We start from the raw sequence: 27,641 nt of genomic DNA, 5'->3' as shown, positions 1-27,641 counted from the left end.
GTTTGGGCTTTGGTGGAAACAACTGTGTCTTTTACCAGAATTTTACTCAAAATATTATTAGATTCTGTGTGTAATAAGTTTAGTTTAATTTTAGTTAATTGTATCCCGGCGAATTTGGTCAATTTTGAGCGTCCCTTTCACCTAAGCTAGTATTCAAATTTAAATTAAGGTGGTATGTGACAACCCATCCTATCAAAATAAACAGTGAAATAAAACATTTTTTTCTATATCAAAATTGCTAACAGCGTAGAAGAACGTTCACCATTGTACATACAATGAATCATTATAACGTTGTTGCTTTACAGGGGCAAACTGAAAGGGCCCCGTTCGCCCATTAAAAATATTAACAGGGTTAGCTGATTCAATCATACCTATTGTTCCTCAGGTGAGCGATGTGGCCCATGGGCCTCTTGTTTTTTTGTAAGCTGGCATATATATATATTTTATAACTTTGTTGTATTGGCTATAAATTATTTTTGGGTTAGGTAATAAGGAATAAGGTTTTTGGAGTAAGGATTGGCCCCGAAAGAAATCCTGGATCCGCGCATTCGACTTTTTGTAATTTTGGTCGGGTTCGCAATACGTTTTGTTTTGGATGATGATGATGGATGCGGGTCAGGAACTGTAAAAACTTTGTAAACTTTACATACTGCGGACTGTTTATAAAAATAAGGTAACTGTTTAAATGTAAAGGAAGAAAAACGTATTGAAAAACATACGAAAGCTTGCATAATGAAATAATGAATTGTATTTCGGTCGCCAACAGCTGAAGATAAACATATTTACATAGGATCGAAACAGGATGTTTTGTAGCTATTATAAATCCATACAGGTTTATATTGACTCATTGTCATAAATATAAGTTAATGTATTACATTTAAATGGTTCTCCCCAATTCTTTTTATATCAACTAGATAGTACACATTTTAAGATAAAAATTAACCCTTTTCATGCTGGTTAGTATTGTACATAGGTGTACTGTAAATAATAATATTGTGTTTCACTTGTTTGACCAGCCTCTATGGACCATTGTATTACATCTAATAACCATGGTAACCAAGGACATGCATGCATTATTTTAAAATGATGGAAATATCAAAACATTTCTGCAGAAAAAAATGTATTCATTTTTTGGAGCGAGATTATAACATAAATTAACTTGTCATGCTTTGTCAACATAGGACACCAGGGATGCATGTTGTCTACCGGTATATACACTCTTGAATTTCAATGCCATAGGTCATGTCAGGAATTTTTTTGAATGTTTTGCTTGATGTGGAACAGTTTTTCGTGAAGTTGCAAGCTGATACAAAGATCTGTAAGCTATGCATGAATAATCATGAAGAATCAACTTTTAGAAAATAAATATCCCGGAGTACCCAAACTCTGTCACCATAAGCAGAAAACATTCCGAGTTTCTCTGCAAATTATTGTTTGCGGTTTTTATCATTTGCAATCACAAAATATAACCTGAAACATTATAATTTATAAAATTATTAACCAAAATTTTATTATTATTATTCAAATAAGCCCTCTGAATACGACGTTTATCACACGCGCTATCATAACTTATGAACCTAACTCTGTCACCCACATGATCTATGATACGCCAGGGAATGAAGACACATTATCAATTTAGTTTAAACTCAACTTCTATCTAGGCCAAGTTATAATTAAGTAAAATCGGTGTATACAATATAAAATTGTATATCATTTAATCAAAGTGAAATGATCGCCAGAATAAAAAAATGGGCCTTTGTAACAACAATCACAATTACCTTTTCAGAATGTATGGATGCCGTTTGATTTATGTCCTTACATATTTCAAATATATCGCATCAATAATGAATATATTAATAATTATATAATTTATTTATTACATTTTTAATAAATGTAGCATATTCTAAATACTGACATACCGTATATATCTGTAACCCTGTATAAGGCAAAAATTACGGCATGAGCGATTTGACGTTATCATCAAGTGTAGTGCATAAACGATATTGTGGACTGAAAAAAATGTATGAATAACCTGAATGAAAAATAAATTACATGTGAATGTTTCATCTTGACCTCTCTTAAAATGACTGACCACGGTAAATAATCAAATAGGCCCGCGTGTCAGAAAAACCGTTATTTCAGTGCACCCGTGAAAAAGTGTTAGCTGATTTTACGCAATTATTGTTGCATAAAATGAACAAGGTGTAATTTTGTTATTTTTCACACATTCTTAAATTTAACCATTGTAAATTGTTAACATTTGATTGAAGATTTTTGACATGCAAAAAATGAAGTCATAATCGCACTCGATTTCAAACGGCGAGGAATTTCCCGAAAGTGACAGAGTTAGGGGGCTATGCGAAGTCTAAGAACAACTTGTCAACAGAATGTACAGTATCATTATATCAGAAACAGTTAATTATGTGTGAAGGTCACACATTGGTACAAGTAACGTAGATTATTAACTGGATAAAAGAAATCCATGTAAAATCATATATTTTATTTAAAATGTGGCATTTTATAAGTTGAATGCTGTGATAAACTCGTTGTTACATGTACTATTATAATAGAATAAAAGACATTGCAGTTCATCAAATTGTAAACAACGTCAGATAAATTTCTTATGACATGTATATTGCAACAGAAAGATTAGCATACTTTGTGTCAAAATCAATGATTGTATTACCATTGTGTTGTGAATTTGATATATTTATAAAAGTAATGAGTATAAAAGCTTGTTTACATTGCAGTGTTAATTTTCATGAATCAAAGCTTCCTGTTCTGTGATTGACAAAGTTAATACTGCTGTTATTTGTGTATCACAATTAAACAGATTAAATATGAAATGAAGTTCACAAACGCTGGCACATTCATACACATTGCTGTGACTATTGTTATGACCAGCATTCAACTTGGAATAACTGGACCGTTTGTCCTCTGGGTTACGAGATTCTGGATATGGAAACACCGAAGTATGTGTCAGATGGCTGTCTCCCTCCCGATTATACTGACGGCAGAGCTAGCTAACGAAGTGTTGGAACCACTGTATGTAGTCCTCAGTGTGTCCCTACGCATCCTCTCCGGTGGGTTACACATTGCACTTGGGTCAGTAGACACCATTGTCTGAAAGTAGTGCCTCACAACAAAGCTTTTGTCAGACTGGATCGACACTTGATCTCCATCATTGGAAGGCTTGGCTTTGGGTTTGGATGATTTTTCAAATTCCTCATTATGACTTGTAGCAGCAGAACCAGGGGACTGGCAAAGATGAAATTTTTGGCCTGCTTTGATTTGTTTTTGCCTTCGCCAACAGATGATGAAGACGATGATGACGACAATAAGGAGAAGAAGAATTCCACCAATAGCCAGTTCTATCTCCATCACAGCTGTGATGGTGGTGGACAGCAGGCCGAGTGGAGAGTCGGCACGGTCTCACAAATCCACAGTGTTGGGGGAATGAAACGTAGGCACGCTCTCACAAGTGTACAGTATTGGGAGAATGGAGCGTCCGCACAGTCTCACAAGTCCACAGTATCAGGGGAATGGAACGTCGGCACGGTCTCAAAAGTCCACAGTATCGGGGGAATGGAGCGTCGGCACGGTCTCAAAAGTCCACAGTATCGGGGGAATGGAACGTCCGCACGGTCTCACAAGTCCACAGTATCGGGGAAATGGAACGTCTGCACGGTCTCAAAAGTCCACAGTACATACAACCAGTCCTCAGTATGGACAGAACTAGGATGTTTTACTCAAAGAGAAGAAGTAGGGTGGTCGGCTTCACTCCCTCCACTGAATCTGCAGAAGAAGATGACAAAGGCATGCGACTTATAAGCAATCATCAATTCATGTTAGGTTTTGAGGATCAGTTTGTTTATGGATTAGATTGTAATTTTTGTTTTAGATATATGATTAATAAAGAGTTGAAAATGTAATGTCCTTGGCCAACAAACTTCATAATCACACAGCACACCTTTTACTATTAATCTTATTGAAAATTAAGTCAATATTTTATAACTAGTGATGCAATCAATGCTGTGAAAGCTGTTGATGCCAATGCTTTATGAAGGGCATTCATGTCAGGTTGGACTAAATAGTTGACAGAAAATATAGATTTTGGAACATGCAGTTACTGAAACTGAAATCCCAGGTCAGAGGTTTTAGTTTAAACACACATGCAGAGTTTCTGCAATTAAACAAGAGGCCTGCAGACCATATCGCTCACCTGAGAGCCCTCCTAACTATCAATGATTTCAAGAATAATTTTTGATAACCATTCCTTTTGTTATTGTAACAATATTGATGCCCTGTTGTTGTCTGTCTTTAACTGATAGGATCATGGTTTGAACAAACAAATCTTTATCATTCTATTAAGGCAAGACTTGGCTTCCTGTTCTTCAAGTCTTTTTTTTCAGATTACTAGATGTATGTAAGACATGTACTTTGAAGTCAGATTATAGACACTCCCAGAGAGATAGCATCCAAGGCTTGAAAACTCATCCAACTTCTTTGATAACATTGAGACATAAGACTAGTATTGCTTTTATCTGTCCTTGATAAGGTTGGTTCATTTATTAGAAAAACCATGAATTGTTGACTTAAATTCCTTGGATTTAGAGAACAAAATTCAAGGCTTTTGATCTGCTGAGCTACAGTGTAAGAAAGTCAATTAGTATTTCCTAACATTACAGAAAATACCAGTATACACATTTCTCAGGCACCTGACATTATATACTTTTCTCATGATAAAAGATTATATATACCCTCCATATTTTTTATTATAAGAAAAACAAGAGGCCCATGGGCCACATCGCTCACCTGAGGAACAATAGGTATGATAAAATCAGCTCAATGGAGTCATAATACAAACTATCTGGACAATGTACAATAATTCATGTAAATCCTGTATAAATAAAATCCATTTTCCCCTGGATATTCTTATTTTTATAATCATTAGTCCCTTTTCTAACAGGATGATTTTATAGCCATATCATATGTTGAGTATTGCAGTTCTAAAAAAGATCCGTAACAATAGTTTATATATGGGATATAAACGTACATCAAACTCTGAACCTTCTCGTGAGGCCAAAGAATTGTCCTGGGGCCAAAGTCTTAACAATTATAAAGAATCATCTGGCTGATTAGTTTTTAAAGATTTGCCCTATATATTCCTTTGTTAAACTTTGACACCCCCCCCCCCCCATTGATGCCCCACACTACCCCTGGGGATCATTATTTTCACAACTTTGAATCTACACTACCTGAGGATGCTTTCACACAAGTTTCAGCTTTCCTGGCTGATTAGTTTCTGAGAAGAAGATTTTTAAAGAATAACTCTGTTTATTCCTATGTAAAACATCGACCTCCCATTGTGGCCCAAACTTACCCCCAGGGGTCATGATTTTCACAAATTTGAATCAACACTACCTGAGGATGCTTCCACACAAGTTTTAGCTTTCCTGGCTAATTAGTTTCTGAGAAGAAGATTTTTAAAGATTTACTGTATATAATCATATGTTAAACTTCGATCCCCCATTGTGGCCCCACCCTACCCCCGGGGGTCATGATTTTCACAACTTTGAATTTACACTACCTGAGGATGCATCCGCACAAGTGTCAGCTTTCCTGGCTGAATAGTTCCTGAGAAGAAGATTTTTAAAGATTTACTGTGGATTCCTATGTAAAACGTCGATCCCCCATTGTGGCCCCACCCTACCCCTGGGGGTCATGATTTTCACAAATTTGAATCTTCACTACCTAAGGATGCATCCACACAAGTGTCAGCTTTCCTGGCCGATTAGTTTCTGAGAAGAAGATTATTAAAGATTTACTTTTTATATTCATATGTTAAACTTCGACCCTCCATTGTGGCCCCACCCTACCCCCAGGGGTCATGTTTTTCACATCTTTGAATCTACACTACCTGAGGATGCTTCCACACAAGTTTCAGCTTTCCTGGCCGATTAGTTTCTGAGAAGAAGATTTCTAAAGATTTAATCTATATATTCACTTGTTAAACTTCGACCCCCCCCCCCCCCCCCATTGTGGCCCAATCCTCAGGTGAGCTAAAAAGGTTAAGTTTACAATTCAATAAGTTGGTTTCTGGAAGAACAGATTTTGAAAATTTTCGTAATAAATATTGACAATTTTTGTTACTTTTTTAATCTTTAGCTTTTAAGATCTGTGTACAAACATAGAATTGTGAGCTAATCTCTGTATCTCGCTTATAATTCGAAGCTTAACACTCAAATATGGTTAGTAAATAGAAATTGTAAACAATTAAACACAAGAAACATGCACTACATGTATAATGAATTATATATATACATGTATATACCTACATATTTCCGTAAGCGATATCAAACTCTATTTAAACTGAATAAACTAGAGAAAATGTCGAGCATCTCAACAAAACCTATTGCATTAATCTACCATTACGCAAAAGATAATGCCGAATTACCGATAGAATGAATTGTATTTCAGTACCCCTACATCAGATTTTGCTTAATTTGCGCAGGTAAACAGTTAACGTAACTGTTTGATTTACCGAAGTCTCTGTTTGATTTGATACGTAAAAATCACGAAATACAGACGATAGTTTCCAGGTTACAAAGCATAAAAAATGAAAACGAAACGAAAATCAGAACAAGCTAACACCAACATCATGTGTGAAAACTGTCAACGCATTGAAATATTTAGCCTCAATTTACTTCACAAAATCGGCACCAATATATTTTTCATGTTTCAAAATTTCCCTTCATACGCGAACTGTTGCACAACAAGCAAATTCATCATAGTCAGATCGACCCTTTTTCGTATAATGTCATGGCTGCTTTAAACAAAGAACCTCGTTTTAGAAGTATGGAATACGAGTCTTGGTAAAATGGGGCCGTGGCAAAATAAATGCCGGGGCAGATCGGCAATCGTCAATTCCAAATACGCATTATTTTGCAGCAATATCTACAGCGAATACAAATATACTAGTCTATCAAATATCCTGAAATTTTAATGAGATTGGCAGATTAATAACTGCCAATCTTTTGTTTTGCCCAGGCCAAGTCTTGCCTACCCATTTTATCGGATGCCGAGCCCGATGCTATTAAACTGATTGAAACACGCCTTTCCTTTATTATTATTTTCGTAATAACTTAGATTTGAAACAAAATTACCCCTTAATTTTTGCAATTTATATTTTCCTTCCCATAAGGATAATTTATGCTAAACTACGTTGAATTTGCCTCGGTAGTTCTTGAGAAGAAGATTTTTAAAAATGCACCCCCCTTTTTCTACAGTTTCAAGGTTTTCTCCGCTTTGAATACAGATCGGACTTTTATTTTTGCAATTTATATTTGCCCTCCCATAAGGATGCTTTGTGCCAAATTTGGTTGAAATTGGATAAGCAGTTTTAGAGAAGAAGTTCAAAATGTAAAAAGTTTACAGACGGACAGACAGACAGACGGACGGACGGACAGACGGACGACGGACAAAATGTGATCAGAATAGCTCACTTGAGCTTTCAGCTCAGGTGAGCTAAAAAGTATAAGTTCAGGTGCCTGCGATACATTTCTATCCCATGCAGATGTTATACAAATCATCTTTTTCAAACATATATTGGCCAAAAATACTTGCATGCTTATATATTAAGCAAAACCCAAGAAAACTTGCACCCAAATACCTATTACTACCTCTGAAAGTTTTTTCTTTATAATTTAGTCCATTGATATAACTTAAAACTTCTAATAGGAGCAATGAAATATGTTGATAATACATTTTTAGAACAAATTTGTTGTTATTAACTGCATATATTAGGTCTCAAAGTCATATGTTTGAGTGGAAATGATTTTAAAAAGTATTTGCCATTTAATCATGTTCATTAAGAAACCACTGAGGACCTTTATAAAGTATTTTAATCTAGTATTTTTATTTCATCTTTGATGTTCTTTCTTCAAATCCAATATCTACCGATTCTTTGGCCAAGAAAACCAAAATTGCTCACATCAATTCAGGGAAAGGTTTGTTGAGTCTAGTCCAATTCGACAGTGCTCTCAAATTGAAAAAGCTAGATGTTATTCAAGATCTAGGTCATATTTTACAGCCACTTTTAGTAGCCCGTAGTGTTTAAAGCAAGTCTCGTCTCTTTTTCTTGCAGCCCTCTGCCTTTGTGATAATCAGAAACCGTTACGTATTTTGAAATTTTATTCTTATAGAAACAGACAACTTTGTGTAAATACCAAAATAATTTTTTTTATTATGTTATTTTGAATATTTCACATGACTTATAATATGAAAGCATAAAATTTGTAAAAAATAAAAAAAAATTGACTGGCTAACAATTGGTATTTTTTAAAAAGAAAATAATTTTCTGACTGCAAAAAACCATTTCTACTACATTAATACAAATGCGACAGTTTTCATCATATAGACAAAAATTCTGTATTTTTAGTTGTTTGTAGTTGTGGGTTATGGTAAGAGTATCTTAATGATATGAACCTTTTATGTTCAAACATTATCTATATAGTTTACAAACAGTGTAAGATAGACAGATATGGTCTCAATTAAGTAAGCACCACAGTTAAACTTTCACAAGACTACAAAAATAGAGAAAAAGTTTGATGACTCTCGCAACTCATAACATTAGCATAGCAAACATTTCGTAAGGACCCTCTATACAATTTTTAGGTTTTGGGAAATTAACATAGTTTTCCATTTATGTAAAATAGAAAAACAAAGGTGTTACACTTAGTGTATGTCAGAAATTTCAATCCTTTAGATAAGACCAAGTCATAAACATATTTGTAAACTTCATCTGACTGCATTTTCCTTATTTTATTAAGTAAGAGCAAGTTTAACTGATAAGTGTTTTTTTGTTATGACAACTTTTTCGGGTTGAAATGGCACATACCCTATTTTGAAATTGAGGTAGATAAACTTGAAATGCACGCCTTAATTTATGCAACATATTGAATATTATGCAAAATTTTTCACTATTGTATAGAGAATCCCTAATTTTTACATGACTAAATTTGTAACATGGCACACATTGTAAATAAAAATAATTGACAATTGTATAAACTTGCGCAGTGAAAAATAACAATGTAAACATTCAGTTTAAACTCCTTTGTACATGTTGTACATTACAATATTAGTAATGTAATGTATGAGCACTGAGTAAATATGTACTAGGTAGGTTTACAATATATGTCAAGAATTTGACATTTTTGTTGAACTGTGTCTTTGCTAAGTACATTTGTTAAATTTGGGTTTGTCAATGATTTGTTTGACAAAACGAAGTCCACAGACTTCCCTGTTGTAACCACATCCCAATATGGGGCAATATTCAAATCAGTATCAAAAAAAATATATGACATCTTGATTATTTAAACGTGAAAATATCGCTAAACATTAAATTGCTGTCTCTCTTCCGATTGGATAGCTATAGGCAGAGCTAGCCAATGAGGGATTAGAACCACTGTATGTAGTCCTAAATGTATCCCTCCGCATTCTTTCTGGTTGGTTTGACATTCCACTAGGGTCAGTGGACACCATTGTCTCAAAAAAATGCCTTACAACAAAGCTTTTGTCTGACTCAATGGACACTTGATCTCCATCATTGAAAGGTTTGATATGATGATGCGATGATTTCTCAAAATCCTCATTATGACTCGTAACGTCAGAAGCAGGAGACCTACAGATATGAAATTGTCCTCCTGGTTTGTTTTGATTTTGTCTCCGCCGACAGAGTATAAAGATGATGATGACCACAAATAGGAGCAGGAATACCCCCCCTACAGCCAGTCCCACCACCATTCCTATATCAGTGGACGCCGAGAGCTGTGATGATTGACAGGTGTCAATGTCGGCCTCCGTCAGACCGAGGATAGGTCGCTGAGCCAGTGTGTCGGGGGACATACATGTGGGAGGCTGACACTCCGCGGGGTTCATCATTGCATTACACCGCCAGGGCTGCTCCAACCACAGCTTAAGTGGAGCTATGCGACAGTCGCAGTGCCAAGGGTTACCATTGATATAGAATTTGCTTATCATTGTCAAGTGATCCAGAAGACCCTGGGAGAGAAATGGCAAAGAATTTCGAGAAATATCTAACTTTATCAGATAAATATCCCTGAACTGTTCATCACTTAAACCGTTTAAAGCACATTCTGAGAGGTTCAGCTCTCGTAAAGCATACAAATTACGGAACACTTTTGGTGAGAGTGCTCCGATGGGGTTATGGGCAAGATTTAGGTTTCCCACTGATTTTGTGAGCTGGAATGCCTTTTCTCCAATGTTGATAATTACATTACTGGATAGATTCAAGTTATGTACTCTAAATCTGTTGAACAAGGTATTGGTTACTTGATCCAGCTGGTTATAAGCTAAATCTAGTGTGTCAAGATTCATGTCCGAGAACTGACCATCGGCGAGACGAGTCAGCTTGTTGTGGTCCAAGTAAAGACTACGCAGGTTCGGAAAGGACGAGCGAAGCTGAGAATTGGAGGGCATCTCAAATATAGAATTCTCTCCCAAGTCGAGGAGATTCAAGGAACGAAGACTTAGGACACTGGACATGGAGTTTAGGCCACACCCCCTCATGAACAGCATCTGTAGGGAGACAGAGAGACCCTGAAAGGGGTTTCCAATCAGACTCTGGAATTCATTTCTGTCCAGCTGAAGGTAGCGTAGCTGTGTGAGGGCCTGGAAAGCCTTGCTCGGAATGGCTGTCAAGGAATTGCTGTTGATGTACAGCGTCTGTAACTTGTCCACGCTGTAGAAGACCTCGTCGATGCTCTGAATATTGTTGTGGGACAGGTCTAGCTTTGTGAGGCGGTTCAGCCCTAGGAAGGCGTCTTTGGAGATCATTCTGAGGTGGTTGTTGGTCAGATTCAGGATCTGGAGGTTGTTCAGAAGATAGAACGTTTTGTCTTCTATCCCGTTAATGTATCCGTCGTAAATTTCCAGCTCAATCAGATTGTGGGAGGAGTTAAAGTGGATCGGAGTTAGATAGTTTGTAGACGTTTGCTTCACCTCCACCTTATAAGTCTTGGGAGGTAACCCACTCATGATGTCTCTCATTTCCGCCTGCTGGCACCTGACTTCCGTCTGACTGGTACCTGGGCACTGACAGAACTGAGGACAAGCTTGGCCAAGCGGTAAACACGCCAGAATAGCAACAAGTCGAAGCACTTGGCGAAATCCCATGGCTGAACCTGAAAATCAAATTATGTTAACAGTCTGTGTAATAAAGTCTCTTTGATATGAGTATTAGTATTATAGTTTGATGAGCTTTTTGCTAGGCTACGATATCACTTAAATTGGGTTGTCTCTGTTCCGAGTACAATATAAGTTATAATAAACATTTATAGGCCTGCAGACTGCTTATACATTTAGGTTTGTAAAATGCACAGATGGACTAAATCCAGCTCCATGCATTTATTTCATTGTACAGCAAAGTGAAATAATAAGGTCGCTTTTAGTCAGACTGTTACAAAGCCACTTTTTAGGGAACTCATCTTTTTAAAATTGTCCCGCACAAAATTATGCCTTGTTAATTATAAATTGCAAATAGGTTTATAAATTATAAACTGTCCCAAGTTAATTTTTTTTCACTAAAAAATTGATGCTTTCAAAAGTGGGAATGTCTCATAGCTGCCACACAGGAAAGAGGTGCAGAAAAAGAGACGACTTCTGTGTTTGACAAAATTCTTTTGGTAAAGTCCAGTGTCATAATGACAGTTGATGCTTCGATCATGTCGTATAAATGTAATGTCATGGAAAAAGATTTAGGTTCAAAGCTTCGTGACGTGTCCGTTTTGATATAAAAAAGAAGCCACTTTTATATGTACACCTAAAATATTTTGAAGAGCATGATCCGTACCTTTAAGAAATGAATTGCTTGATCATCTGTAAATTGCCATTTTGAAGCTTCGTTTTCCAGCTATTTTGTAAACTTCTCTTTACTATAAGGCTTTATAAATGTTTCCAGATACACACTGGTTATATTTGCAATACTGAGGTACGTGATTGGCGTTAGTTAAGAACAAAGAGACTGGTAATTTACCTTCTCGCACCTGCGGACGAGTTCACGCTACAACAGGTGAGTTATACAAAATCACAGAAATATGGGAACATCTTTCTTCTTGTATCCTCCCAGGGTCAACACTAGATAATTCTGACCGAATTCCATCCGATATTCCGGAATACCGCGTACATTTATTTTGTCACCCGTCTCTGTCTCGGGACGAATCCGCCATCTTTTGAATGTGTACGGTTCCGCTTGAGTGGCGCTGGAATGGAGCAGCGCGAGGTGAAAGGTAATGTTGACATGAACGAATTTATTAGACAGGTGTGTTAAACATGGCAGCATCAGTCGATCAGCTGATGTCTCTGTAGATATACGTACACACAACACTCAAAGCGTGTACATATACAATTAATGCAAGTGTTGGACAAATTAAATCTATCAACCCTGCACGGACCGAGACAAAAATGCTGTGGGCGAAAATGTACCACGCCCATTTTTGAGCTAATGGAATATTGAACACAAATTGTTAATGAACGGTGCATGACTGTAGTAGATTGTGTGTTCCAAACATTAAAAGGTGTGAGTAGAGTGTATAGTGCGGTACTATAAACAGTAGGTATGTAGATATAAATGTGTGATAAATCCACCTTGACCATCTTAAACTTGTTTTCAGATTATAACTGGTACGTGGTGTTAAAACATTCTAACACTGCATAGACTCAAGTGGCTGCACAGTGGCTAAACTTGTATAAACATATAAGTATTAGCAAGTGTGCATGCACACATAGAAATGCTTGCTCAATCCAAATGTATTTTACTTACAATTCCTGTGTCTGAATTTTACAAATACATGTATTGCAGAACAGCTTTTTGATGGCATTTCTTTCAGTTTCAGTCATGGGAGAGGAGGAGACCAGGGGGTTACAGAGTGTTTTTCGCCAGAAGACCCCCTCCCGGTTCCGTCCCTATGTGGTGTTGGAGTTTGCCGTGGGAGCCAAACAGCCGGCCATAGAATGGATGATCTCCAAGCTACAGGCCTCAGAGTCCTCTGGAGGGGCCGACCTAGAGGTCAGCGCCGTGGTGATGACCTTCAAGAAGGTAGGTAACAGGTCAAAGACATTAGATAGGCTATCAGGTTAAGGACATCAAGATTTAAGATCCATCTTAACCCCTCTGCAAGAGTCAGACTAATGCATATAATAGTGTTTTTTAATAAAAATAGATTATGATACAGGGTTTTCTGGATCTTGAAACAATGTATTATTTATTATTTTCTTAGTGAAGGGTGCAAAGGAGAGTATCTGTTTTCAAAAGAGTGTGTCTCTAGTTTTCAAATATTTATGATTTCAGAAAAGAACTGAACAGTTTTATTTTATTTATCATTTAGGGAATTAGTTCACTACAATATGCTTGCTATGATAGTAGGGTAAATAAATTCAGGTGTCAAGATTTAGCACTTGTCATCAGTTTAACCTGTAAGTTAGACTTGTGTACGACTTACAGTCAAGCTAACTATTGTTTTCACAGTCCGAGTCGGTGAGTAACCTACGACAGCATGCAGACTTGTACAACTGTACCTTTAGCGAGACTTGTAAGCCCATATACTCCATCACAGCCTACAATCATTCTGGGCTTTATTCACAATGACTACACCATCTCTTGTGTTACTTGTACAGCTTGTTACCTACAACAGGTGTTACTGCTGTGTCTAGCTCAGTAAACAGAGCTATGACAGTTCAGGTGTACATTCTTTGATTCAGGTGTACATTCTTTGATTCAGGTGTACATTCTTTGATTCAGGTGTACATTCTTTGATTCAGGTGTACATTCTTTGATTCAGGTGTATGTTCTTTGATGTATTTGTGTATTAAATGGTCTTTAATTTTACTATTGTGAAAGTCAGTCATATTTATAAATCTATATGATTGTACTGTTAAGCAAATTGTTAGGCATTTTATCAATATGGCATAACTGCAATGCAATTTAAGAAATTTAATTGGTAAAAATGTTTGTCATTGTTTAGAATGGTCATTAAAATAAATTCTCATGAATCCATATTACATCACAAGTGAAGGGCTATTTTTATTAACAATTTTTAAAGAGAATATATAGAGTTCCTTAAATACAGGTATATTGAATTGGAATGTACTACAAGAATACAATTGGATTAAATTCATAGTGACAAAGGAATAGATTTGAGATTAAACATAGGCAAATGGGAAGATAAATGGTTTAAATGATGAAAAAAAATGCATGTTAACTATCATAAATTCAAGTACAAGTACCTGTTTATGATAAACTGCCCCTCCCCACCTTCTCCACTCTAAATATTATAGGAGCAATCTGAGATGGTTTTGATGTGAAACAATAACAGCATGTGTTTTGACTGGTACAAAATAGTTACATACTGAAACAGTTTGTAACTTCAGTAGTTCACCTGTAACCAGCCTTTTGTTTGTAGAATTTCTGACCATGTGCAAGTTTCTAAAAATGTGACCTTTATACTTTGTTCAGCAGAATTATGGTCTTTAGCTTTGGTTCATATTTTTCATTTCTTGGCTTCAGAGATGGATTCGAGTTTCTTATACATGTATAGAACAAGTATTATAATATGTGAAGCAGAAAAAATGAACAATTAGCAAATCGGCTGGCATATGCATATATTGTGGAATCTAATCATTGTTCATGGGGGACCAATGTTCGTGGCTTTCATGGGTAATCCTTGCCCACAAATTACCATCCCCACGTACGTATATACAAGCATTTGTTTAATTTTTATTAACAAAATAGAACCTGCTACCAACGAAATTACGTCCCCACAAACCAGGACATGTTTGGCTCCCCACAAACATTGACCCCCACCAATAAATGAGATTTCACAGCATAACCTGTTTATACTGTTGGTGCTTTTCTCATTTTTGGCTTTACTGGTTAGTTTTTTTTTATGGCTTACTGTAGTACTAATATGGTACTACTTTAACTTTTGTATTATTGTGAGGCATTTCACTAATATGGCATGCCTATTAGATGATACATTTTACTAGTACATTTTATTACCCGTAGTTCAGTATGATGTATTGCATATTCAACCTGTTAACAGTGTAAGGTTTGGTGGTTTGTTGTTTAATTGATTGTCACTAGAAAGGAAGAATCTTAGTGTAACACAGGAAAAAGTACTGGTAATACAATTTGTCACCAGAGCATTTGTGTCAGCCTTATTTTGATTTTGTTTGTTTTAATATTTTTTATTAGTGAAATTAAAAGTAACTTTAGAAAATTTGCATTGATCCAGTAACTTTAAAGTGCAAGTTATTAGAGAGCTGTTTAATGGGTGTAGAGAAACACTTTTCTTTAGGGATGACTTCTGTGTTTAAGTTTTGCTACGAAAGCTTACACAAATTCTGTAAGACCCAGCTTCGACAATGTGCTCATGACCAACATTGATTTTTGAGACTTCAACACACTTGAATTTTCCAGCAAACTGTGCTGTATATTGGGGCGAAGAACAGCCGCTTATTGACTGCGGCGGACATGACAGGGCTCAGTAAAATATACAAAGACAACCACTATCGCGAGTTCTCCATTGAAGACATGGCCAACTTCAAGGGCATCGGTGAGCTATTGATAGTCATGTTGGCAAGTTATTTAAAGTAACAGCAGTATGTTATTTATAGTAACAGTTTCAGTAAAATATAGAATTCATGGCCTCAAATTTTTTTTTCATCAAATTGTATGCTGGAAAAAGATCAGAAATTTATACTTAAGTTTTTTAAATTATATTAACAGTAGATAAGACTTGCTAGATTTACTTTTACAAGAGAATTTTACATATTACATAGAGGATGTGGACAGTTTCCTGACGACGGCAGAGAAACAAAAGCTGATTCTTCATGAGATGGAGGCAGTGCGAGCCAGTGATGAGGAGGATCACATCCCGGGCTACGACAAAATCAAACTGTGGACAGGCAAGAGTATATGTGAGTATCTCGAGCTACGACATTATCACACTGTGTCAGGCAAGAGTATATGTGAGTATCTCGAGCTACGACAATATCAGACTGTGTCAGACAAGAGTATATGTGAGTATCTCGAGCTACGACAATATCAGACTGTGTCAGGCAAGAGTATATGTGAGTATCTCGAGCTATGACAATATCACACTGTGTCAGGCAAGAGTATATGTGAGTATCTCGAGCTACGACAATATCAGACTGTGTCAGACAAGAGTATATGTGAGTATCTCGAGCTACAACAATATCAGACTGTGTCAGACAAGAACATATGTGAGTATCTCGAGCTACGACAATATCAGACTGTGTCAGGCAAGAGCATATGTGAGTATCTCGAGCTACGACAATATCAGACTGTGTCAGGCAAGAGTATATGTGAGTATCTCGAGCTACGATAATATCAGACTATGTCAGGCAAGAGCATATGTGAGTATCGCGAGCTACGACAATATCAGACTGTGTCAGGCAAGAGCATATGTGAGTATCTCGAGCTACGACAATATCACACTGTGGCAGACAAGAGTATATGTGAGTATCTCGAGCTACGACAATATCAGACTGTGTCAGGCAAGAGCATATGTGAGTATCTCGAGCTCAACATTATCAGACTGTGTCAAGCAAGAGTATATGTGAGTATCACGAGCTAAGATAAAATCAGACTGTGTCAGGCAAGAGCATATGTGAGTATCTCGAGCTACAACAATATCAGACTGAGTCAGGCAAGAGCATATGTGAGTATCTCGAGCCTCGACAATATCAGACTGTGTCAGACGAGCATATGTGAGTATCTCGAGCTCAACATTATCAGACTGTGTCAAGCAAGAGTATATGTGAGTATCTCGAGCTACGACAATATCAGACTGTGTCAGGCAAGAGTATATGTGAGTATCTCGAGCTAAGATAAAATCAGACTGTGTCAGGCAAGAGCATATGTGAGTATCTCGAGCTACAACAATATCAGACTGTGTCAGGCAAGAGTATATGTGAGTATCTCGAGCAACGATAATATCAGACTATGTCAGGCAAGAGTATATGTGAGTATCTCGAGCTAAGATAAAATCAGACTGTGTCAGACAAGAGCACATGTGTGTATCATGAGCTACAACAATATCAGACTGAGTCAGGCAAGAGCATATGTGAGTATCTCGAGCTACAACAATATCAGACTGTGTCAGACAAGAGCATATGTGAGTATCTCGAGCTCAACATTATCAGACTGTGTCAAGCAAGAGTATATGTGAGTATCTCGAGCTACGACAATATCAGACTGTGTCAGGCAAGAGTATTTGTGAGTATCTCGAGCTAAGATAAAATCAGACTGTGTCAGGCAAGAGCATATGTGAGTATCTCGAGCTACAACAATATCAGACTGTGTCAGGCAAGAGCATATGTGAGTATCTCAAGCTAGGACAATATCAGACTGTGTCAGACAAGAGCATATGTGAGTATATCGAGCTACGACAATATCACACTGTGTCAGGCAAGAGTTATGTGAGTATCTCGAGCTACGACAATATCAGACTGTGTCAGACAAGAGTATATGTGAGTATCTCGAGCTACGACAATATCAGACTGTGTCAGACAAGAGCATATGTGTGTATCATGAGCTACGACAATATCAGACTGTGTCAAGCAAGAGTTTACTGTGTCATGCAATAGCATATGCATATATCTCAGGCTATGACAAAATTACAGTAAACTGTGTCAGGCAAGAGCATATATGAGTATCTCAGGCTACAATAAAATCAAACTGGAGATAAGCTGTCAACTGGCATTTGTCCCAAAAGTATTATGTCATTTTTAAAAACAGTGTTTCATTTCTGATTTGTTTATACAGTATCTGTATGTACAATTGTCTTTATTTCATTTCGTTGTTATAAATTTGTTTACAGTGAAAAAGTATCTCAGTCGAGATATCATAACCAAGATGTATCCTCTCCATGAACCTGAGGATCTGAAAAAACTCGGGGCAGACTGGTATCAGATAAAACGAATCTTCAAAGAACAGCCTATAGGTGTGTACAAAACCATTACGTATAAATCAAAGAACAGTCTATAGGTGTGTACAAAACCATTACATATAAAACCAGAGAACAGTCTATAGGTGTGTACAAAACCATTACGTATAAATCAAAGAACAGTCTATAGGTGTGTACAAAACCATTACATATAAAACCAAAGAACAGTCTATAGGTGTGTACAAAACCATTACATATAAACCAGAGAACAGCCTATAGGTGTGTACAAAACCATTACATATAAAACCAGAGAACAGTCTATAGGTGTGTACAAAACCATTACGTATAAATCAGAGAACAGCCTATAGGTGTGTACAAAACCATTACATATAAATCAAAGAACAGCCTATAGGTGTGTACAAAACCATTACATATAAAACCAGAGAACAGTCTATAGGTGTGTACAAAACCATTACGTATAAATCAAAGAACAGCCTATAGGTGTGTACAAAACCATTACATATAAAATCAAAGAGTTCTACTTCTCTATAGGCAGTTTATAAGTATCTTATAAAATTATAACTGGTGAATGCTGTGTTTTAAAGATCTAAAAAAAAAAAATGAAATTTTTGATTTTTATTAAAACTTTTGTATTGAAAAAGTGCTGTATGACAATAAGCAGAATGTCTGTATAATTTTTTCTATCATTAGATGATATACGCCACTACTTCGGGGAGAAGATAGCCCTGTACTTTGCCTTTCTGGGTTACTACACAATTGCTCTGATCCCGCCCGCCTTCATTGGAATCATCTACTTCATCACCTCCTGGCAAAGCATGTACAGGGAGGCCATCTTTGCTGTGTTCAACTTGATCTGGGCCACTATTTTCTTAGAGGTCTGGAAGCGGTACTGCTCTGAGCTATCCTATCGCTGGGGTACTATAGATATGGTTTCCTCTACATACGACGAACCTAGAGCTAACTATTTTGGCACGCTTGGAGAAAACCCAGTCACTGGAAAACCAGAACCGGTTTTCCCCAAGTGGAAGCGTAGTTTTCGGTTTTACTGTGTGACGGTGCCAATTGTTTCTGTGGCCCTTGGCATTGCTTTCTACATCATGTTGGGGTACTTTGTGATGCAGGAATGGGCAGACAAGAAGTATGCATCAGAGAAATCATGGGTCAATTTCTCTGTCTTGTACTTACCTACTGTCATCTACGCTGTACTTATAGGCATTGTCAACTCTATTTATAGAAAGGTCGCCAAGAAGCTCAATGACTGGGGTAAGTATAAAACCAGTTCATACCTTTGATTAGCCAGATAACGGAAATTTTCTCACATGAATTTTATGTCATACATATACTAAATATTATAAATGCATTTAACATAAAATTCACTACATTGAAATTTGGATGACATTGATAAATTTAACATCATAATTTCTCAAGTATAAATGATATATGTGAGTGTTCTTTTCCTGCGAAATTCTCATGGAAGAATAACATGTGAGGTACAATTAACAAATTGCCTTCTTACTTATGTATGGACACAAGTTATCTGACAGAATATTTTACCTCAACAGAAAACCACAGACTTCAGTCAGCTTATGACAATCATTTGATTGTCAAACTTATTTTGGTGAGTCATCTGTGTTTCATTTTCATTTTAAATACATTCAATTAAATAGATAATCTATTGTGAAAATGCATATCTGTTATAATACATGTAAGTGCTAAGTGCGATGTTTCAAATCAATTAATTGTATATGTTGGACATGTTTCAACTATAAACTTTAATCTTTTTTCAGTTTGACTTTGTGAACTGCTTCATTTCATTGTTCTATGTGGCCTTCTACATCCAAGACATGGCCCTCCTACGAAGTGTGAGTAAAATTTGTCTGTATACTGTGGAATCATTAGAATTGGTGGTGGCTCAATTTTCGTGGTATTTGTGGGTAGCCCTCCGTATTTACATCCTCAACGAAAACAAATTTAGGAAGAGTTATATTCGTTACTGAAACTGAAAACGGACGCACCCACGAATTTACACCCCAACGAAAAAGCAAAAAACACACAATCCACGAAAATTGGCCCCCACGAATTTAAATGATTCCACAGTACATAAATCAGTTTATGGCTTAACTGAAAACTAGCCACAATATAAATTGAGTTTTGTTTTGCTAAATTGTCAAACATCATTGTCTTGCATGAAGTGTTTTGTATAAATTTGGAGAAATCAATAATTAAAAGACGTTGTACATCCATTCTCTAAACTGTCGTAAGACTAAAATCTCTCATCAATTTTATGTTAAATTTTGAGGGAATTTTATACATTATTTTTTGACCTACTAAGTGACGAATCCATCAACACATTACATGTTAGTTCACATAAATTTTATTTTTAGATTCTCATCCCTGTCCGCCCCTCTGAAAATGGCCCACCCCTATGCATTTTATTTTATTTTGAGAAAAATAATTGTGTTCGGTATACAAAAAATTCAAAACATTTTAAGGGTTGCCTAAACTTGGGGATTACTGTTTGATTCCAGTCATGATTGTTATCATAAGGATACAAATGTCTTTGTTCATGAACAGTAAAGTTGAAATAAAATGGAATCAAAAGATTTAAATTGGGTTTGTGTACTCATATTAGCATTAACAACAATTTTAAAGAATAGAGCAGTTGTTATTTCAAGAACATGAATGGTGAAAAAGGTGTTTTTAAAAAATAATAAATAAAATCTGCCCACCCGCCCCGTATTTTTGCATATCAGGATGTGAATCTATTAGTAAATATTAATTTTATGTGGCCTCATTTCAGGGTTTTTCTATGATATTTGTCAGTTGGCAGCCTTTTTACATTCAATCCGCCATCAGGTTAATATGTCTCAATACCCATCAGCAGGGTTGTCTCTAAAAATTGAAGTAGGAGGAGGAAATCAAAAAGTAGAAGGGGGGTCTGGGGGTCTTGCTTATAGCTACATTGTGTTTGAAATGCAAAAATAGCCGGGTAATTGAGGCATTATACGTGGGGGAATTCCCCGCCTCCCGGGTCTTAGAGACAACCCTGCATCAGTTTGTCTCCAGATTGATAACTCCAAATTCTAACTGTTAAAGATAGCTCTAGATTTTGTGTTTCCTTGTTCATTGATTTTCAGCATTTGGCGGCCCCACTTATAACACAGCAGCTCATAGGTCCTAATTTTGTGTTTCTTTGTTAATCGACTTTCAGCATTTGGCGGCCCTTCTTATAACACAGCAGCTGATTGGTCAGGTGCAGGAGGCCATGGTGCCATTCCTGTTCCTGACGCGACGGAAGAAGCAGGTGGATGCTTCGATGAAAAAACAGGATGCACTCCAGAAAGTGGAGTACTTCAACGGAGAAGTGACAGAAGAAGTCCAGAAACAGGCCGGGATGGAGAGTGAGATGGAAGAGTACAATGTAGGTATATATGTACAGTGTATGTACAATGTAGGTGTATATGTACAGTGTAGGTGTATATGTACAGTGTATGTACAATGAAGGTGTATATGTACAGTGTAGGTGTATATGTACAGTGTATGTACAATGTAGGTGTATATGTACAGTGTAGGTGTATATGTACAGTGTATGTACAATGTAGGTGTATATGTACAGTGTAGGTGTATATGTACAGTGTATGTACAATGTAGGTGTATATGTACAGTGTAGGTGTATATGTACAGTGTATGTACAATGTAGGTGTATATGTACAGTGTATGTACAATGTAGGTGTATATGTACAGTGTATGTACAATGTAGGTGTATATGTACAGTGTAGGTGTATATGTACAGTGTGTGTATATATGTACAGTGCGTGTACAGTGTATGTATATATGTACAGTGTATGTATATATGTACAGTGTATGTATGTATGTACAGTGTATGTATATATGTACAGTGTATGTATATATGTACAGTGTATGTATGTATGTACACTTTATGTATATATGTACAGTGTATGTATATATGTACATATGTACTATGTAGGTGTATATGTACTATGTAGGTGTATATGTACAGTGTATGTATATATGTACAGTGTATGTATATATGTGCAGTGTATGTATATATGTACAGTGTTTGTATATATGTACAGTGTATGTATATATGTACAGTGTATGTATGTATGTACAGTGTATGTATATATGTACAGTGTATGTATATATGTACAGTGTATGTACATATGTACTATGTAGGTGTATATGTACTATGTAGGTGTATATGTACAGTGTATGTACTATGCAGGTGTATATGTTCAGTCAATTTGTACTGTCTACACATACTATTTTATGTGTGTCTATGTCTAGAGTCTATGTCTATACCCATGTTCTGTTTTTGTGTATAGTGTATCTGTTCATATCTTACCTCCTGTTAATTTGTAAGGAAATCATTGGTTAACATGAGTCATGTGGAGACTATGTATATTCCATACACAGTCAGTACGAAATATTACCCCCTTTGAGCATTATGACTTCATTTTTAGAGTATTGTGACGTCAGGTTTTGTACCCAAATTGAAACTTGTAACTTGCTTATGAAAGGCTTGATTTTCATTGTTTAATTACCTTTATGTCATTTACACAAAGGCAGTCGGTAACTAAGATATAATTGTTACATAGTCATGTAGTGACCAGGTACGGGATGATACCTGGTTAGTAAATTTCATACCTGGCGAGGCGAATAATACGTACTGTACATATTCAAAATGTAGACATACAGTCTTTTTGTACAGTCTGTGTGTCAGTATATATAGTCTATGTGTACAGTGTTTATTTCTTTATGTACTTTTAAATCTAGATGTACAGTGTATATGTTCAGTCAAGGTACAATGGAGGTACTGTATAGTATATGTATACAGTGTGTACTGTCAGGAAAGTGAATTATTATGTACACTAGATGATCAAGAGATGAACATCAAAGCTTGATACACCTTTATGTTCTGTGTTACCTGTGCTTACTTCATGTACCAGTAACTAAAACTCATGAGTATTATTTTGTCAGGGTACAATGGATGACTACTTGGAGATGTTTCTGCAGTTTGGCTATGTCTTCCTCTTCTCTTCCGCATTTCCTCTGGCTGCTCTCTGGGCTTTGATCAACAATGTGACAGAGATTCGGTCTGATGCCTTTAAGATGGTCAACATCTTCCAGAGACCTTTTGCTGAGTCAGCTTCTAATATCGGGGCCTGGCAGGTCTGTATAGATCAGTTACTTTCAAAAGTCCTATAAACTGATATGTACTATTAATCAAAAGTTCTATCAATTGAAGTGCTTAATCAAGAAAAAACATGATCACTAATCACTAATCTACTGCACATCATTGATAACGTCACTGTTTTGGCAGGTTGCTTTTGAGTTCGGTGTCATGGCTGTCAAGACAACAAAGTGCCATCAATATTAATTTAAACTGTGAAGTTTGTTCACACTAGGTGTTTTCATACTCTTCATTATATTTGATGATGTCATTGATTCGGCAGGTCGCCTTTGAACTGATAAGCATCATGGCCGTCATGACAAACTGTGCACTGATCGGGATGAACCCTGAGGTCCGGAAACTTCTGCCCTCTGACATCACAGCTGTCAACATCGTCCTCATCTTTGTGGCGGTGGAGGTATGAACCACAGTAATGAGTAAATGCTTATATGTTTTATATGTTTAACATCAGTTTTCTTTCTCTGTTGATTTACTCTTGAAATGCATATTTGTGAATTTTAGATTTCAGTACAAAAAACAATCAACAGGATCTTTATTTCAACAGTCAAAGTTAGAAATGTTTCATTGCAGCATATAATCCTGGCTATCAAAGTAGCCGTGGCTTGTCTGATACCGGATCAGCCAAAGTGGGTGGAGATAGAGCTGGCCAAGATAGCCTACCAGTCCAAGCTGGCCCTACAGGAAAAGGTCTGTTACTAGGATCACTAACATCAGCCATGTTTGCTTTCTCTACAAAATAATTTTTTGATTCTCGGGCCTAATATTTTCAAATATAATTTGGCAGGCAGGTAATGTTGCAAAAGGGAATAAAACTCAATTTTTAAATTTTAGTTTTAAAATGAAAAAAATCAGTATTTTTCTATTACAATATAAATGCAATCAAACTAATCGATGAAGGAGCATTTGACCTGATGCCTGAAAACCAATTATTACACATAATTTCTTTTGGCCTAAACTACATACAGTAAAACATGCTTTTAGAGAACATGCATATAATAAAATGATGCTTAGGCCACATAAAATTAATATTTAGATTCTCATCCTGATTTGCAAAAAAGATGGGGGGGGGGGGCAAATTTTATTTATTATTTTTTTATTTTTTTAAACACCTTTTTCAATGTTCTTGTTCTAGAAATAACAACTGTTCTATTCTTTTAAATTGTTGTTGCTTACATGATTACACAAACCCAATTTTAATCTTTTAATTCCATTTTATTTCAACACAACTGTTAATGCACGAAGACATTTGTGTCCTTATGATAACAATCATGACTGAAATCAAAAGGACAATCCACATAATTAGGCAGCCATTAAATGTTTAAAAAATTTTGTATACCAAGCCCAAATTTTTTACATTTTTTTTTTTTGAAAAATAAAATAAAATGCATTGGGGCGGGCCATTTTCAGAAGGGTGGGCGGGGATGAGAATCTACAAATTCATTTTATGTAGCCTTAAAGCAAAGTGATTGTCATTCCCCTTTACTCTAAAAATATATGAACACTTAATGGATATAATGAATTACACTTTAAACAAAGCAAAATGTTCCATTCTTGGTATTTATAAGTGTGTTTCACCGTACATAGTGTCGTCAAAAAAGGGCTGTTAAGAGGATTCTGAAACTTAAAAACCCTATGATTTAAATGGGTCAAATTTAATTTAAATATTGAACATAGCAATGTTTAAAAAAAACAAGCAACTTTCAAAAATAAAGAATTTATATGTGGAGAAATAGTTAAATTGCCGGAACATTTCTTGAATTGTTGTCTATATGATTAATGATATAACTAAGAAATAGAAAACAGTAAAAGAAATTTGTTACTATATGCTACACAGCACTATGGGGTCACTTTACACAAGGTAAGCTTGTTACAGTCATATATATATATATATATATATCTACTTCTATACAGCACTATCAGGTTAATTTATACCATATTACCTTGTCAAGTACATCTCTACTCCTATACAGCACTATCAGGTTAATTCATACCATATTACCTTGTCAAGTACATCTCTACTCCTATACAGCACTATCAGGTTAATTTATACCATATTACCTTGACAAGTACATCTCTACTCCTATACAGCACTATCAGGTTAATTCATACCATATTACCTTGTCAAGTACATCTCTACTCCTATACAGCACTATCAGGTTAATTCATACCATATTACCTTGACAAGTACATCTCTACTCCTATACAGCACTATCAGGTTAATTCATACCATATTACCTTGTCAAGTACATCTCTACTCCTATACAGCACTATCAGGTTAATTTATACCATATTACCTTGACAAGTACATCTCTACTCCTATACAGCACTATCAGGTTAATTCATACCATATTACCTTGTCAAGTACATCTCTACTCCTATACAGCACTATCAGGTTAATTCATACCATATTACCTTGACAAGTACATCTCTACTCCTATACAGCACTATCAGGTTAATTCATACCATATTACCTTGACAAGTACATCTTTCCTTGTTAACCAGAGTCACATCCCAATTATAAACGGTCATATACAAATTTTAGTATATAAAACTCCACTCCTCGTACATGTTGTCAGGGACACGTAAATATTCACAGACCAATCGGATCACAAGCCTGAAAGCTATGTCGTCCCCAGGCTTCTGTACTGTCTCACAACTTTCTTAATGAATAGATACATGTACTGTCAGTGATATATTTGCATCATTGGATGAATTAGAATTGACATGCAACTTGTGAAGTATATGCATGTAAGATGAATTAGAATTGATATGCAACTGATATTATTTGAGTACAAACAGAATCATTAGATTTCTTGATGGTGTAATTTTCATGGATTTTGTGGATTTTTCTCAATCTGGAATTTAAATCCCTTACAAATTATGAAACACTGTCTTCATATATGTAAGCATTTTAGAATCAAAATCCCATTATACAATTGGCTGCCTGATAGTTCATGCATTTCCATGATTTTGAAAATTTAGCAGATATTGTACAAGTAACGTTTGATTTGTTATTGTAGCATATTCACAGAAGCGAGTCAGACAAGGAGAAGATAGACGCTCTACTGAAGGAGAAATCTCAGTGAATTGAGAGAGAGAGAGAGAGAGAGAGAGAGAGAGAGAGAGAGAGAGAGAGAGAGAGAGAGAGATTCACTGGGAACCCAGAAAAGTATATATCCCATTTCAATTTAAAAACAACCAAATTAATCAACCATTTTAATTTCTTGATCTCTTTATGTGGACCTAATTTAGACATTATTTTGGATTATGTCTCACAGTGAATTCTCTCAGAGATTATATTAATATTTTTAAAAAATGTTTATTCAGCTTGACTTGTATGATGGGTATTTCCTGATTTTATGAATTATTCTTGATAATTTAATGCATATCAAAGAACAAAGTACAAGTCATGTATTTCTTTTGAGCTGGTCTCTGGCTGTATATTTCTAAATCTAAATTTATTGTCTAAGGACAGGAAGTGCTCAATCACATTGCTTTGTTGAATTACAATGTGACATTTCTAATACACAGCTTCCTTTTTATACAGAATGTCTTGTCACATAATATATATATACTTCTGTATGTTGTTTATGGTATATGATGTAATGGTTGGTGAAGCATATACATACCTGTTTATTTATATCTACTGTATACAAGGCTATTTTTGCCTCTTGGTTATTTTTTTGGCCCATCTACATTTACAAACCTTATCTGGAGTTCACCCGGACACATTAAGAAATATAAACTCCTAATTAAACAGTGATTTGAAATTTCTTTTAAATTTGCCCTGTCTTAAATTCACCCACTGATAGTGAGAGGGAAATGATAAAAAAATAAAATAGAGTTTTCAGACATTTCAGACCCAGTATACAGAATGATCTAGTGGTCCAGGATGAGAGAAGTGCAATTTATGTGTTGATACGATGTCATGTTTACACATCAGTGATATGTCTTGTATGTCCAGTCCTTTCATGTTGTGTCCATTGTACCAGTTTGATTCTGTAATCAATGTGCAAAGTTTGTGAAGAATTTACAATCTTATCAAGTAGAAAATGTTTTTGATTGTTTTAGGAAATCTTCATGGAACAAAATATTATATAAAAAATTCCTGGATAAATCGAGGTAAAGGTTAATTTTCAAATATTCAATTTGTAAATTGTATCATATGTTATATATGTAAAGCTTTAGAGATAGTAGTTTTATATTTGTTTCAATAGATACTAGTCTACTAACTAGATAAGTGTGTCTAGAGGGTTTAGGACCCCAAAATCCAATCTTGCAATATTGTGAATAATCTTTGGGATGTTTGGGCATGTATTTAATGTAAGTAGCATGTGTTTTGAATTATCTTTACCCAAATTTTTATAGAATATATTATCTGTTTATTTATAAAAAAACAATTAAACTTGAAAGCTCAA

At 35.8% G+C, this 27,641-nt stretch overlaps 2 protein-coding genes across 8 annotated transcripts; one reads left to right on the top strand and one right to left on the bottom strand.

Moving 5' to 3' along the window:
• The first annotated feature begins 525 nt into the window (after positions 1-525).
• Positions 526-27,641, top strand: LOC105338497 (anoctamin-10). Of its 6 annotated transcripts, none has more exons than XM_066077945.1 (14): positions 526-673; positions 12,909-13,117; positions 15,497-15,632; positions 15,859-15,996; positions 17,922-18,044; positions 18,699-19,271; positions 19,571-19,626; positions 19,796-19,870; positions 21,220-21,429; positions 23,010-23,201; positions 23,486-23,620; positions 23,794-23,910; positions 25,058-25,081; positions 26,244-27,641. In XM_066077945.1, exons 2-14 carry the CDS (start codon positions 12,917-12,919, stop codon positions 26,307-26,309), a joined length of 2,046 nt encoding a protein of 681 aa, XP_065934017.1. In that variant the 5' UTR covers positions 526-673; positions 12,909-12,916; the 3' UTR covers positions 26,310-27,641. The 6 variants fall into 6 exon arrangements, with proteins under 6 accessions (XP_065934017.1, XP_065934015.1, XP_065934019.1 ...); XM_066077943.1 differs by lacking the exon at positions 526-673 and adding an exon at positions 12,176-12,308; XM_066077947.1 differs by lacking the exon at positions 526-673 and adding an exon at positions 12,322-12,340.
• LOC105338498 (carboxypeptidase N subunit 2) lies at positions 3,390-12,196 on the bottom strand. 2 transcript variants are annotated; one of them, XR_901809.4, is made up of 2 exons: positions 12,056-12,196; positions 3,390-3,795 (listed from the first exon to the last, which is right to left on the bottom strand). XR_901809.4 is itself a non-coding variant. In XM_011443656.4 (2 exons), the coding sequence occupies exon 2, from the start codon at positions 11,194-11,196 to the stop codon at positions 9,400-9,402; it is 1,797 nt and encodes a 598-aa protein (XP_011441958.3). In that variant the 5' UTR covers positions 11,197-11,204; positions 12,056-12,195; the 3' UTR covers positions 7,536-9,399. The 2 variants fall into 2 exon arrangements, 1 of the variants encoding a protein (XP_011441958.3); XM_011443656.4 differs by lacking the exon at positions 3,390-3,795 and adding an exon at positions 7,536-11,204 and having other exon boundaries at positions 12,056-12,195.

This window comes from Magallana gigas, chromosome 3 (assembly GCF_963853765.1).
Source record: "Magallana gigas chromosome 3, xbMagGiga1.1, whole genome shotgun sequence".
Taxonomy (NCBI): Eukaryota; Metazoa; Mollusca; class Bivalvia; order Ostreida; family Ostreidae; genus Magallana; species Magallana gigas.
The sequence above is the reverse complement of the archived record's forward strand: the minus strand, read 5'-3'. Positions and strand labels throughout refer to the sequence as shown.

What these genes read in the sequence shown, in the direction of transcription:
- LOC105338498 (XM_011443656.4), bottom strand. Translation starts at nt 11,196, where the DNA reads ATGGGATTTCGCCAAGTGCTTCGACTTGTTGCTATTCTGGCGTGTTTA.
- LOC105338497 (XM_066077942.1), top strand. Translation starts at nt 12,560, where the DNA reads ATGACTGTAGTAGATTGTGTGTTCCAAACATTAAAAG. An exon ending in CTAATATCGGGGCCTGGCAG is followed by an intron (nt 23,202 to 23,485) that starts GTCTGTATAGAT and finishes TTGATTCGGCAG; the next exon opens with GTCGCCTTTGAACTGATAAG. An exon ending in AGCTGGCCCTACAGGAAAAG is followed by an intron (nt 23,911 to 25,057) that starts GTCTGTTACTAG and finishes TATGCTACACAG; the next exon opens with CACTATGGGGTCACTTTACA.